Source organism: Heliangelus exortis, chromosome 3 (assembly GCF_036169615.1).
Source record: "Heliangelus exortis chromosome 3, bHelExo1.hap1, whole genome shotgun sequence".
NCBI lineage: Eukaryota > Metazoa > Chordata > Aves > Apodiformes > Trochilidae > Heliangelus > Heliangelus exortis.
The window spans coordinates 40,780,612-40,795,880 of record NC_092424.1 but is presented as its reverse complement, the minus strand read 5'-3'; the positions used below and the strand labels follow the sequence as shown (position 1 = coordinate 40,795,880).

At 37.0% G+C, this 15,269-nt stretch overlaps 1 protein-coding gene across 4 annotated transcripts in view; it reads left to right on the top strand.

Annotated features, from left to right (window-relative positions):
• PLCB1 (phospholipase C beta 1) overlaps positions 1-15,269 on the top strand; it is a 401,022-nt gene that overhangs the window by 228,486 nt on the left and 157,267 nt on the right. For all 4 annotated transcript variants that reach the window (XM_071740286.1, XM_071740289.1, XM_071740290.1 and 1 more), the window contains exon 4: positions 11,200-11,340. In XM_071740286.1, coding sequence (XP_071596387.1) covers positions 11,200-11,340 — 141 coding nt within the window. The remainder of the gene's footprint in view (positions 1-11,199; positions 11,341-15,269) is intronic.

The window sequence follows — 15,269 nt, the reverse complement described above, 5'->3', positions numbered from 1 at the left end:
TTTTAACAAACCCTCGGGTGCATAGTTTTTCTCAGTTGAATACTCCACTGGAGATCCTTGGGGAACACAGCAAAGGCAGGGATTCAAATGTGGACTGGAGTTTTCACGGGACTTTCCAGCCTCCCATGTCCTCCTTTGGCCTGCAGCCTCCATACCAAATGTGTTCACTTTACTGCCCCCAACTAAAATGTGATTTTTAGAATTAACAAACTGCTTGGGTAGGTGATACACACCAAAATGCATTTTTTTTTTCCACTGCCTTGAAGGCTGTTGCAATCTTTAAGTTGGTAAGTCTCTTATCTAAATGAAACAGCCGTAAATTGTTGGATGTAGTTCATTAAATTCTTGGATAACTAGGAGTGTCTCTGGCATTTAGCAAGTGATATTAGGAAGAGTGCTGGTGCACCTTCTAAATATAAGAAATTGAATTCCTTGCAAGCTGCCATGATTTGTGCAAGACACTTTTAAAAACAATTAGTAACATCCTGTTAAACATCCTGTGCCATGTTTTACTTTTTCTCAGCTCCTGTAAATCCAGGTTAGCAGCTTTGCAGGAAGCTGTTAAGGATGTGAGTTTATGCAGAATTCCACTTACCTCTTAATTTCAGTGCATGAGCTGGTGTTGGTGCTTTCACGAGGGTTTTAAAAGATTTTGAAATCCTGCAAGGTTTTGAGGTGACAAAGGTCCTGTGGCTCTTTGCATTTTGCCAAAACATCGTTCAATTATTTCTACTGTGGGAAAGAACACTTTGCTAAAGCAATGTTGAATTATTTCTATTGTGGGAAGAACAATCAATGGGTATCAAAGGAGCAGTTTTATTTTTAACTGAAGAGATGTCAAGTTAGTGTTGTCTATTTTTTTAAAGGGCAACCACTATCACCTCTGTTGGTTTCCCTGTGAACCAGAAGAAAAGCTTCTAGAAATGGAGAAGCTTGAAGTACCAAGATGGGAATTACTGCTTCTAAATATAGTTGTCTTAATGTTCCATACCTGCAAATGCATAGGTGCAGACAAGTATTTATGAGCAAATTTTAGTTCTATAATGCACGTGAATAATTCAGATTTATGAAGCTGCTTGCTGCGCCAGTAACTGCATCTGGATATTTCTTTGTGTGGTCATCACACCATAAAATCAGTTTTCTTTTGGGACCATTTCCATTACTTGCTTCTTGCACTGATTTTTCATCTGGATCTTGATATTTTCACATTGTTTGGCTACTCTAAAGTACCTAGTGCTCAGGATTTCCATCAAGACTGTTCTCCAAGTTAATGTGTTATGTTCCTGTCTGAGTCTGATCTCAGATTGATACAGCCACCCTTTTTATATACTATTTGTAGATTATTTCTCGAATGCATAGAGTACAAAACCAACCACTTAAAATTATGTCCCTTGAAGAATTCCTCCTCTCTGCAGCTGTTTGCCAAAGATGGTAGTGTTTCAATGTTGTTTTCCTCGCAATGACTGAACATGTTTTCTGTGCTTTCAGAGGTAGTAAAATAATCTCTCATAAAACCATACAAATCCACTTTCTGCATTTATTCATTCTTTCCTCTCTTTAGCCAAAAGAACACATATTTGCAGTTCTTACTCATACTCCTTGTAAATTTTACTTTTTTTTTTTCAGTAGTCGTGTTGTTTTCTGAAATAGAAATCTGTTTCTAGTCTTTTATTGCTAGACATTTATATAAAAAGTTAAATGTACTTGCAGAAGATGGTAGTTTCTGGGTTAAATTGAAGTTGACCAACTCTTAAAAAGCAATCTTAAATAATGTGGTATGATAATATGCTACTTCTCTCTTAGCTTTGCCATCCAGAGCATTGATATCTGCTGTGTGATTCTGCCATATGGCTTTTTAGATGATTTGATGATTGTAGTAATGTTTTCAGAGTCAAAGCACCCTTCACCTGACAAGCACTCTCCTGCCTTTGTTTTATCCTGTCTCTAATTGCCATTGAGCTGGAGAGTCACCATGACTTTTTTGAGATCTGTGGGAAATAAGCTTAATTATGCTGTCTAATTTTGCACAAATTTTCACATGTCAAGAGCCTAAATGTATTTCTATTTCTGAATTATTGTTACTGATATGTAATAAGTTGTAGTGAAGGTTTTGTCATGTGTTTGCATGCGAACTGGTCATTGGCAGTCAGTAGTTAATCAGAGGTGTCATTAGGTCTGTTGTAAGCTTATGGTCAAACTTGCAGGAGCTGATTATTTGCTACAGTCCAAGAAGGAAAATATTATGACTGTTGCTGCATCATTATGGAAATGGTTAATCTTTTCTTCACTATACTGCAAATGAGTTTTCTAGAATTAAACACTTAAAGGTAATGGGAATAGTGGTTTCGTTTACTATAATTAAAATCAGGTAAATTGAAACCTTTACAGGTAAGCATTTCATATCACTTCATGACTGAAAAAAAATTACAGCAAAACATGTCTTACAAACAGGCAAGATAGAAAAAAATGATGCTAGCATGGCCAAGTAGGGTGATTTTTTGTTGGTTTTTTTTTTTTTTTTCTTCTGATGACTATGACTGCAATGTTGCAATAACAAACAGCTCGTTAGTCAGATGTTTTCAGTTCTAGCTTTTTGGTTTTCATCTGTTATTTTTGTATGGGGTGAGTAGTCGCTGCATTCAGCATTACAGACCGTCTGGATGGACATACTTCCACCAGCTAAAAAAATGCATTAAAATGCCAGTGATGTTGTTCCAGCCCTTATGGAGCACTCCAAAAAGCAGAGCGGGCATCCATCCTCTCGTTCAGCTCATTCCAAGCACCTAGATTTTTACAGGCTATGTATAAATGAATAGTTGATTGTACCTCAGCCTCTGAAGTAACCCCGTTAAAAACACTCTCCGTAGCAATTCAGAATTGGAAGAACAATGCATACAAGATTGGTAGATATGTGAAAATTAACCTGCTGTTACAGCTATTCCTGCCATTATGTGCTGTGTGACCTGCTGTAGAAATAATTTTGTTCTGAGTCCTTTTGTAGTTCCAATAGTCTCATGCCAGCCAAAGACAATGAGTTGACAAAAGTAACATGAAAATTAGAGGAATTTCTTTTTTTCTCTTATCTCGTCTACTACTTTACAATTGTATTGAAGAAATTTTCAAAGTATTTTGAGAAAACAAAAACATTGAGAGGAAATGTGTGTGCTTGAAAGTATTTTTTAAAGTAGTGAACCATCTGCAGCTAATAAAACTTCATAAAAATGTCAGAGAACTACAAAACATCTAGAGGAAGATTGTGCATGGTTGTAGTTTCTAGGTATTTCACCTTTGTTTCAGTTGTCATTTCAATTAAAATGTAAACTGTGAAAAATAAGCTATTTCCATGTTAACTACAACTGCATCCAAAAGGATTGAAAAATATCACATTTTGTCTGATTTCACTTAGTTTATACTATAACCTGGCTTTTGTTAGAACACACAGCCTTGTAACCAATTTAAAACTTAAGTACTGTGAACCTGAAAAAAAATTTTAGAAATATGGGAATAGAGAAGGAAAGCTAAAAAATATGGAGGCTCGTTTGCTTAAAGTTGGGTCATAAGAGCAAGAGAGACCCCAGCAAGATGTATTTGGATCACTTGACTGTGAGAAAGGTCAGAAACAGAGGAATGAAGTGGCCCTGTTTTTGTCCCTGGGTTTTTTCTCAGCATGGACTATTAATTCTCTTTGTATTTTATACAAAATCCTGCTGTCACTGAATATGGCACTGACATTGAAATAGCATCTTGGCAAAGCTGGTGCTGAGTATCTACCAATAAGTGCACAGTGTTGTCTCTGGTAAATTTCTGTAACTGAAGAGGCCACATCTAGTACAGAAATCATTGAAGACTGTAAACAGGAAGGGGACCTGGCAGTCTTACTCACCAGCACATCACCTGCTCCCTCCAGCTTGGTGTCATCTACAAATTTGCTAAGGATGCATTTTGTTCCCTTGGCCTGGTTGCCGACATAATACTCAACCTTTTTTTGGGTCCATAAGTATTATTGAAATATTGATGTTATGTTTTTGAATATCCAGTGTTTTGCACTGTAGTTATTGTAGAAAGTCAACATGAGATCTCTGAATTCATCCTTCATTTTAGCTAGAACTGTATTTGGAAATGCATATAGATAGAGGCCTCTCCTTTCTGAAATTAAATATAATTTGCACAGGTATAGATTTGCTCACCTCTTTATTTCTCTACCGAAGATAAGTATGTTTTATGCAGGGACTTATTCTCTCTTCCTCAAAATTTTACAGCATAACGGAAGAAGTATCTTTATTATTTTTCAGAACCCATTCCTGGTAAACTTGATGTATTGATGTTTTTACTTCAAGCACAGAATTGAATTAAGCTATTTTGGGAAAAGCAATTGTTCTGGAATTAGGGTTTCACAGAGAGAGTTAATTGGGATTGACTGTTTGATGTATGATTTACAGTGTACTTTCATCCCTGATAATGCTTATGGGAAGAATAGCCCTTGGATTTTAGTTGCATCCAAGGCATTCTTTATTGGTGCAGGGAGATCTGTCCTAAAAGGGGTTGGGTGTCTTGGGTCTCAGGGACTCACTCTTTGTCTAAAGCATTTCTGACTCCTTTTACCTAATACTGTGTTAGACTCCAGAAATATTCCAGCATATTAACTGAGCAGATGGTCAGTTTAAGACCAGTTTAGATTATTGAGAGTCATTTTTTAAGAAACATCGTTTGGGTTTGTACACACTGATTTCATTTGCACAAAAATGGTTTCTTGAAGACTTGAGTGTTTAAATTAGATACTGGCTGTATTTCTGCACATAGGTCGCTATGGTGATATCAAGCAGAATTTGGAATCCGTTCTGGAACAGTAGAAATGAGAGGAAAAAATCAAAGCATAAGCATTCACAAATATTTTAGTAGTGTATTGAACAAATGAACTTTTGTGAAACGTATAAAGACATATTTGTATTAAAAATCATAGTGCAATTTTCTCTTTATTGGACTAAATGTACTTCTGGTTTAATGATGAAGAATTTTGTAAGAAAGGCTTGATGCTATAAATGAATATTTTTAAATATCAAACTTCCTGTGAACTCTGTGTAATGATAGAAATGAGAGTTTGGAGAGCACTGTTTTGAGTACCTTTGATGTAGTAATTGGAGTATATTCATTTCACATGACTGTCATTACAGAAGACAGACAAAATCCTGTCACTGAGTTTTGTAGGTGTGATTCCTGTGTATGGGATATTCTCTTTCATCTGTGAAAGGGATTGCTGAAAGGTAAACTATTGGTAGTTTTGACTTGGGTCTCAACAAAGGAAGGAGAGAAAGAAGAAATGTTTCTTTGAAGGAGAATCTGTCGATCCACTTGATGGGAAGTTCCTAGTCCTGTGCTGTTGCTAGGTGATGTGTTACAGAAAGGGTATTTGAACCAGCTTTGAAATCTGTGTCAGGATTGTTAACTGTAAGTTTAATCAGTTTAAGTTCACAGCTGCAAAAGAGGCAATGCAGAGTGATCGTCCCTTTGCAAGGAGAGATTTGGTCTGTGACACTTCACTTAGGTCCAGGAGTTAGACATCTCCTGTAAACAGCCTACACAGGCACCTCATGTCCTGACCAGTCATAGAACATACTGGTAGGTAGTTTATTCTTCTGGGACACTGGTGGGGATTGACCTTCTTAGGGTGATGCTTCAGTTCTTGCTTGGCTGTAGGTGTAGGTGGAGTGACTGGACAAGATGAAACCTTTGACTTGTAGAGACAAAGATAAGAAGCAATTCTCAAGTGTCATCATGGACCCAAGACATCTTGATGACCAAAACTCTGTGCTTTAGATACCACAGATGGTACAAAATCATTTCAGCAGGGTGTTAGTAAGGAATTCCTACCTTTATGTGGGCTTCTGCACTGGTTAGCTTGCACTGTTGAGCTCAGTTGCATCAGTTCAGCAGGGTCAGGGCTTGGGAAGTCACCTGAAGTCCTTAGACAGCCACAGGGGCAAGTGGTCTGATTTTAAGAGCCATAGTTTCTTATTCATACCACCCTAATACAGCTACTCGTGCTTCAAGTGTTAAAATCTGGTATTTTGAAATCTAGGTCAAATACATGAAGTATACATTATATATTTGTGTTTGTGTGTGTATATATATATGTACATTTTTGTTGATAAACACTCTGAGATAAGGCATTTCTGAGGACAAAACTTTGTTCTGTTAGGAGAAAATCAGTGGGAGTTTTGCCTTCGACCTATTTTAGCATGATTGTTTAATTTAGTCACAAACTTGAGTGTTTCCAGGAAAATTCTTTGCATATGCAGCTCTCAAATTGTGCTTCTTTTCCCCAAGTCTCTCCTCTCCTGGGATACATAAAGAGATAGAAAAATAGAAATGCAGTTAGTTTCAAATGTTTGGAAATCTTACTGTAGTGAGCAAGAGACTAAGATGGAGTTTTATTGCCAATTTTTTGGACCTTTTCTGTCTTGAAGTTAAACAGGAATTATAACAGTTAGGGATTGTGATAATTAGTCTGGAGAGTTCTAAAGTACCTGTATAGCTATGTAATATAGTTCAAAAATTTACAACAAAAAGGACAGTTCTGTGCAACCCCTCTTTGAAGGAAATTTTGCTTTATTAAATGCAGAGTTTTGAAATAAGGAGTACGGCATATTTTAGTACCAGAAACAGAAAGCACTTGGGAAATGCAAGTCAAATTGACAAAAATCATGAAAATAGCTGATAAACATTGAATTTTTGTGTAGGTTTGGTGGGGGATCCTATAGTACTGTAATTGCACAAGTGCCCTAGCAACCCAGAGGTTCTGGCAGAGGCTTTTGCTAATCACCCATCACATTGTCTGTAACAATTAAAGCCAGAGGAAAATAATCTTTGGCACTGAAGAGATTCTTTAACCGTTTAATATCAGTCTGGGATCAGAGACAGCTTTTCTCAGAGATGGTGCTGAGAAGCATTAGTAACAAGTGGTCAAACCTTGGCTGATGTGCTGCCCCTTGATGGCCTTAAAGGAAAGTCTGAGTGAGCCTTTTATGTATACGTATGGCAATGTGTTAAAAAAAAATTCTGGAAGCAGATGGTGTGTTGCAAGTGTTCAGAAAAATGTTTAAAGAGCAAGGGATACTACTAAAAGATGCGAGGCATTTAACGTAGTGTGCAGAGCACATGTTAATTAGAATGTAAGTGCTAAGAGCTACATTTTAGTTAACACCAGTCACAGCTGAAAGCAGTCTTTGCAGAGATTGTCGTTAATGTGGCTGAACAGCCTCTTCAAGTTTACATTTTTTTAATGATTTCCAGCAAAAGGAAAAAAACAATGGGTGAAAATTTTGGAAGTCTAATTGAAATCAGTTTTTAACCATCTGTCTACAGAATCCTGGTTTCTAACAAAACATTGTTTAGCATTTATTCATCGATGGTTTAGGAATTCCATCCGCTTTTATTTTTATTTTTCCATGTTTCTAGCTAATTTTTCTTACTGTCTGTTTCAGGATGGCTTAAGGTGTATTTTCTCATGGTACTTTTGTCAAGACAGCAGAATCAAAAAAGGAGGACTTTGCCAAATGAGCAAATTGTCTTCTGGCCAACTCTTGCCTCAGTTTCACATGGTTCATCTTTTTTTAATGGATTTTAAGTCTGTTTCTTTTGCCAATACCATTCTTGTCACCTCCTCTGTATTTATCTGATCACAATTTGCACCTCCCTCTGGGAATCTGTCAGCTCTTTAAGCTCAGCAGAGATGTCCCCTCAGAAAAACAGGCTTTCCTGACCTGGTTTGAGGGCAAGTCTTCTGCAGCTCCAGTACTTAAGTTGAAACTCCTGATAGATTTAGTATAAGAAAAAAGAAGCAAGCTCACACCTAGGCTTTTTCAGTAAAAGGGGAAAAAATGACACTGCTTTGCCAGAAAACATAAAACCAGGCTTTATAAATCATTATGCTACACAGGGAACTTTGATAAGTCAGGTGAGCACTGTCAATAGTGCTTTTTATTGAGCATGTTCCCTGACATAATAGAACTTGAGTACCTCAGATGCTGAAATGTTTTACTGTAATTGATATTCAGCAGGTATAATTCTTCTTAAGGTCTCTCAAAGAGCTCAAAATATTCATATAATAAGGCCCCAGTCTTACAAAAAGCTTATGCCAAAAAACAATCCACTTGTTAGCCAGTATATCAAATGCAATTCTGAACAGCAGCAGACTTTCAGTCTCATACCTCAAAATGGAATTATCAAAATGAAAATAATTGGATATACATAACAAAAGCTAAATTTAGTCTTGCTGCCTGTTTTTTTCCTCTGTGTGCTTTCCAATCATCTCTACAGGAAAACATGCTGACATTTCAGAAGGGGGGTTGATTCATAAAGATTCGATAGCCTTCTAGATTTTGATAAAAGATATTTTGGTCATCTCCTTAGTAGTTTTTGCAGCAAAGTGGGATGGAAAGGGAGCAGAGCTGTTCATGAGGAATGTGAAGAGCTGGCAGTGTGTTTCAGGGTCTGAGAACTTCAAATGTAAGGATCAAATAATATGACCTAGACCACCAGTGGGAGGGCAAATTGTCAGTGACAAGGGGAAGTGCATCTGTCACTCTCAAAGGACAAATACACCTATGGCAGGGGTAAGAAAGGGCATGAATCCTATTAGTATCAATTTTATTCTCTTCCAATGAACTTTATAATAAAAATACCCATTTAAACTCTGTGAAGCACGTTGCAGGTTACACTGAGGTAGCCCGGTCTGCGCAATGTGTGCCCTTTGTTAACTGGTGATGGATGGCAGCCAGATAATGTATTGCTATAAAACATTGCTTCAAATGTTATTAGACAAGCCTTAAACAGAATAGAAAAATTCAACATATTACTCATCCAAACTCAGCAACCGTAAGAGGAAGATGTATCTAATTTCTTGCCTTCAAAACTTGGAGAAAAATCCTGTGATGTGGCCGACCAAATTCATACTCACATTGCCTGGTTGGCTACATACTCTAAGCTTCTAAAAACCTCACAGAGCCAGCCCCAGTTAACTTTTCTTTTGATTATTTGCTGTGGGAAAACATCCCATTTAAAATACATTTCTTTTTTATATTCTTTGATGCATGGCTAATGCATATCTTACGTTACCTAGTGTATGACTGCATCATAAAGACATTCTACAGTTGACTGTAAACGTGAAGGAAAAGGTGATCTTCTTTCTGCTTTTGTTGATATGATTGCAGTTCATCACCAAGGGTGAAACTGTGAGCAAGAGGTTTAACCTGGGAAAGGAAGAAGGTGATGACAGATCTGTGAAAGAGAATAAAACCAGCTAGACAATCTTATTCAGGGTGAATTCAGAAAGAATGATGCTCTTCCCAGACAAGCCCTTCAGCAGAAGCATTTATCAGTCTGATTTTGGGTTTGAAACAGGAGAGAGTAAAAAGCAGATGAGTTCTCATCTCCCATAGAAATGAAGCAAAGCTCTGTAATATTCTGCCTGTAAACAAAAGAGAAAGTAACCCATTTTGTAATATAACATTGCTAACTTTGCATCTTCAGGGCATTTCTCAGCCTTGTCTCCTAGATGTAAATTATATACTGTCTTGTCTTCAATCTTCAAATCCTCATCTCTGGAACACAACTGCTGTTTTTATATACCTCTTCCATTTTTCACATATGTGAAAGCCTGTCATTAAGTTGTTTACCCATGAAATCATCATTGTCTCAGAGCAGAATTGTATTCCTTCTTTACAGAGCCCTCAAATAGGATTATTCTGTCTGTTTTTCTGCAACGCTTGCCATCATACCCAGTATTTAATGAGGCTCAGCATTTTATGATAGACAGCCTTGTACTTTCTTCCCAGTTGTTAAGCCAAACTTCGAAATGCTTTCCTAAACTTTATGAGGTATTTGGTGAACATATGCTTAACTCCATTGCCTACAAGCAGATAGGACACCAATCAGGAGCTGCCCTTTAGATTTAGGTCTTGTTGATACAGGATTTCCTGTATAATCCATGAAAAAAGGCCTTTTTTTTTTTCCATCTTAGGCTTATTGTCCTTTTATGTGTATTGTTTGGTAGAGATTTAGATTCTTAATTCAGAAGTTATTAAATATTAAGAAGTACCATAAACACTAAACATATGCAGACACTGGGGGAAAATGGTTCATGTGAGAGTGTAACTGCCATATATATTTGTGTCAGATTTGAAATAATTTAATATTTACCGAGATTTTGTCATTCCATAGTGCTACAATTTGCTGGCCATTTTTATTATTTGTATCAGACTGAACCTTGCCTTTTAGGAAACTTGAGCTTTCAAATAATACTGTTCCTATTCAAAAGACTGAATTCAGTCATGCAGGGCTTCTTTTCATCTGCCTTTGTCTTTATAAACTTTATCTTGAGGCCACGGACTAAGTAGTTTTCTTAGCTTGAAAAACACTGAGTACATTTCTTGGAAATGCTGCAGCCTAGTAGAAACCAGTAGAATTACAGAGTAACCTGAATTTTCTTCTCATATGGTTATATTACCAATGAAGCTGAGGTTCAGGCTATGATTAGCTGATAAAAATCATTGAATATGTTTTTCCTACACAGAAATATTAAAGTCATTTCTATATCTCATATAAACCTGAGGAAAAAAAGACTAAAAACTAAATATAAACAGAAAATAGATCATGATTTAAATAGTACATGACCTTTTAAACATGACGAAAGAAGAATTATTCATAATTCACTTTGTGGCGTTTAAGACAGTTAATTGTAGACAGAATTCTTAATTCCTTAGGCAAAACTAAGTTCTCATTTTGAGCTTTATCTAAAATCCTTTAAAATCATAAACAATCTCTCTGCTGAGGCCAATAGCCTTTGGACAGATTGTGTTATTTTATAAAGCAAAACCATTTATGTATGCTTAATGTCAGAGAAAGATAACTGAGAATAAGAGTGAGCAGCCATGAGCTGAACAGCTTTGAGTCTGTACTGCACCAACACAGGGCTCAAAGGCTTTGAAGGATTTACAGTGGTGATTTTATTTTTATTCTGGGTTAATACAGACATGTAACAATTTTAACGAATAATTAACTGGATCAGAATCTAGTGCCGACATGTTTAAAATGTTGAAAATAACACAAGGTTTCAGAATTAAATGTATTTGCAAAAATAATCACCTATTGAAGTACTTGAAGAAGTTTTTTTTAACTATTTTTGAATGTATTTATCTGCAGGATCCAAAACTGCGAGAACTGTTGGATGCTGGCAACATTGGAGGTCGACTGGAAAATCGAATGATAACTGTTGTCTATGGACCAGACTTAGTCAATATATCGTACTTGAACTTGGTGGCATTCCAAGAGGATATAGCAAAGGTAATACACATTTACCTGTGTCTTATAAAATTAAACTGGTTTTAAGGTACTGTTTTGAGATATGGATAATTGTGCTAAAAATGGAGTGTACTATGAAATGAACATTAATTCTGCTGTAGAGCTGTGCTGCTCAATGCCAAAGATGGAATGTGCTGCAATTTTTTATGGGAGTTGATTCTGCAATTTTTTTCCTCCCTGATACCCATTCTTGTCTTTCGAACATTGCTTGTCAAGCCCAAATAAGTATTGTGAAAATGATGTTACCTGCAAATTTTTACTCAAATATAAGATACTTACTGTGACTCTCCAAACACGTATCAATCTTTTCAGTATTTATGACCCTTTTATGCTTGCTTTAGGCATTTGTGATTTATGTATTGTTTGTGAAAACTGAGTTTTTAAGGCTAACCTATAGCAGAGCAGAGGGAGTCTAGAGATCTACCTTATATAGTCAAGTCTGTCAGCAGACACCTAATTTAACTTGCACATGTGGCTCTTTCTGTTCATGTTCAAAGGTTAATTTTAAACGTTGAGTTTTGTCTGCTGACAGCCCTTGACACGAATTGTAACATCAATGTCATTGCCTTAGCAAAGTACTTTTTCCATGCAGGTATACAAAGTCCCTTCATTTCTGTCCAACACACCACATAGGAGAGTTGTGTGTGACAAGCGAGTTACGACTGAATTTAGTACATGTTTATTTTTTTTTTACTTCTTACAATTTCTGTATGACTCAATTGTGCTCAATGGAGTGGGAGCTCTTTGCTATATCTAATTCCAAATTGACATTGAAAAGCTGCTCCTCTTTCCACTCCCATTCCTGTGGGTAGGCTGATGGCAGTCTCCACATAACCACACACAGAACACACTTTCGTGTGAGTTGCATCCTCAAATCCTTGTGCTAAAAAGAGCATTTCTCCATAGTTTACTTTTGCTAACAGCAGTAAGGAGTTATTTTGTCACCTCACAGGGATGGTCAGACCAGGTTAAAAAAGGTCATAGGATGAAAGCTTGAGCCTGTGATAATATGGTTTTGCTTGTCAGGTTTCTATCTCTGCTCTGCTTCATTAGCTTATTTGTCAATTTGGAAAAAAATGAAAAAAAAAAAAAAAAAAAAAAAAAAAGAAGCCAATTGCCATTGTTTCTTTGATATGAAAGAACAGAAACAAAATAAATTTGTGGTGGTCCACAGACTACTAAGGGGAAGAGCTGTCCTTGGACTTGAAAATGCATAACTGTACTCTGTTAAGAAATCATTACACTGTAAAAGTGAAAGTGATTGAAACAACTCTTCAGAAGAAGAAAAAAAAACAACAACAAAAAAAACAAAACAAAACAAAACAAAAAAAAACAAAAAAAACCCAAGAAACTGAAAAGGTATGCTAAGGCTTTACCAGCAAAAATTTTTAGCCCTTACCAAGGAAAAAGAAAAGAAGGAAAAATCATCTAAATCAGAAGCATATTTTCTTCTTTCTCGCTTTCCTGTCTAGCTAGCAATCAGTGGACTGTAATCAGTTTGCTAAAACAGTACTGAAATTGGTATTTTGAGACCATTTTCTCTTTTATAATGGAACTTTAAAATGCAGTAGATAAAATAATGTTGTAGAAAAGCGTGGTGGTTCTAAATCCTGACTAAGTCCTATGATTTGAGTAGTTAAGAATCTTAATCTTCTTTGTTATTTGTGAATGCAGTAGACCAAATAAATTTGGTATTTTATCATTAAGGCACTGTGGCCTTGGCATGGGGTTTTCAAAGCACTGCAGATCAGCTGTGCTTGCTTGGAAATCATGCAAATATCCTGGTTGTTTCAATGGAAACAGAGCTTGATCACTGTTAAATGCATAAGAAAATTATTCTTTTTTTTAACATTTTGTAGCTTTATATGAGCCAGACCACAGAATCTGGTTCTTACCTCCCAGACCCATGTAGTGACTCAGAAAAGTAGTTATAAATAAGCACAAATCATCTCTTCAGGGAGCTCTGAGAAGACATGTAAAATACAAAAATTTTTCATCACAAATGCAAATTTTGACCATCTCACTGATGTTCCAAGGAAAGCAAGTGCCAATGAACAACTTCCCAACCTTTCACTTTTCAGTGTATGAACATTTTTTTTTTTTTAATTAACTCTTTGCTACCTTATTTTTCAAGCTGTGTGACAAGTATCAATCAATCTTGCAAGGAGAAGGACATAGTAAACACAAATGCTCTCAGTGAGGCAGTTTAAAATTATTTAGTTGCAGGGTTTTCTTCCTTTGCAGAAGGCTTCCTATTCTACTACAAACTCTGTTGATGGCATCCACTGGCTAAGTTGGAGGAAAATTATGAAAATAAAAGCCTTGGGATATTCACCTTTTTTGAAGTGAACTAAATATGGTGGTGTAGTTGCAAAGTACTGCTTCTTCCAAGAGAAAGTAACTGATGTTTAAAGTACATTAGTGATGAGCTGAAGGGCACTGAGTGGCTGGTTTGTTCAAAGAATGAAGCTTGAAATTCATTAGCTAGTGGTCTAAAATGCAGATTGCTAGACATGTCCTGATGATGAAGTAGCACAGATACAGAGCTTGTGTGTTTTCAGATGGGTGTGCTGTCTTGGGAGAGGATTTGTGAGCACCCACAAACATAGCACTGCAGAAGTCAAGATAAAGCCATTTAATCTCAAACCCTGTTCTGAGAAGTGCTCTTTTTCTCTGCTTCCAACGTGAAGAAGTACAATGTGTGAACATCTGTGTGTCCTCTCCTGTATTTCATTCTCTTTCCAAGTCAAATAGCTTCAAAAGAATCATAGAATCATAGAATTGGCTGGGTTGGAAGGGACCTCAGAGATCATCAAGTCCAACCCTTGACCCACCGCTGCGGTTGCTAGACTATGGCACTGAGTGCCACATCCAGTCTCTTTTTAAATATCTCCAGGGATGGAGAGTCCACCACTTCACTGGGTAGCCCATTCCAATGCTTGATCACCCTCTCAGTAAAGAAATTCTTTCTAATATCTAACCTAAACTTCCCCTGGCACAACTTAAGACCATGCCCTCTTGTCTTGTTGAAAGTCGTCTGGGAAAAGAGACCAACCCCCACCCGGCTACACCCTCCTTTCAGGGAGTTGTAGAGAGTGATGAGGTCTCCCCTGAGCCTCCTCTTCTCCAGGCTGAACAGCCCCAGCTCCCTCAGCCTCTCCTCATAGGATCTGTGCTCGAGTCCCTTCACCAGCCTGGTTGCCCTCCTTTGGACCTGCTCTAGGACCTCGATATCCTTCCTGAACTGAGGGGCCCAGAACTGGACACAGGACTCGAGGTGTGGCCTAAAAGAGAAGTGAATCTTTCCTCTTGCTCTGTTTTGTGCTTTTCATGCCAAATCTATTCCTGCCACACTTGTCCATCCTGACCATACAGACCTCTGCCCAGAGCCCAATGAATTTTGTTTCTTCTCAGTTGAATCATGGATCAGATCCATCACTAAGAGCTGATGAATTCCTCCATAAGTAAAATGATGTAGCTAAAGTTGATTCACAAGTTGTGTTCTACTGTGCTTTTCAGCATACATCTTTGTTTTCCCAGCTTCTAAGGCCTATTTCAGAGCTTGAATGGTATAATCAAATAGTAAAACAAACCATATAAATTCATGTCCATTTGGTATAATTTTGAAAAATAAAATGCATAAGGATGCCAAAATGATACAATTGCAGCATCTTGCTTTATTAACCTCTAACCAAATAGAAATGTGCAAGAAACATTGCCTTCATATAGTCAGCTCCCATTTGAAGGAATTCTTTTCAAGAATTTGTGCTGTCTTTTTTTATGAAAAAATTCTCATCTCTTCTGTTGAGATAAATGTCTTACAGTATGCATCCTGATGCATGTAATAAAGAGAAATTACTTCACTGAACAACAGATTGCCAAATGAACTGCTGCTTGTACACTATGTGCCA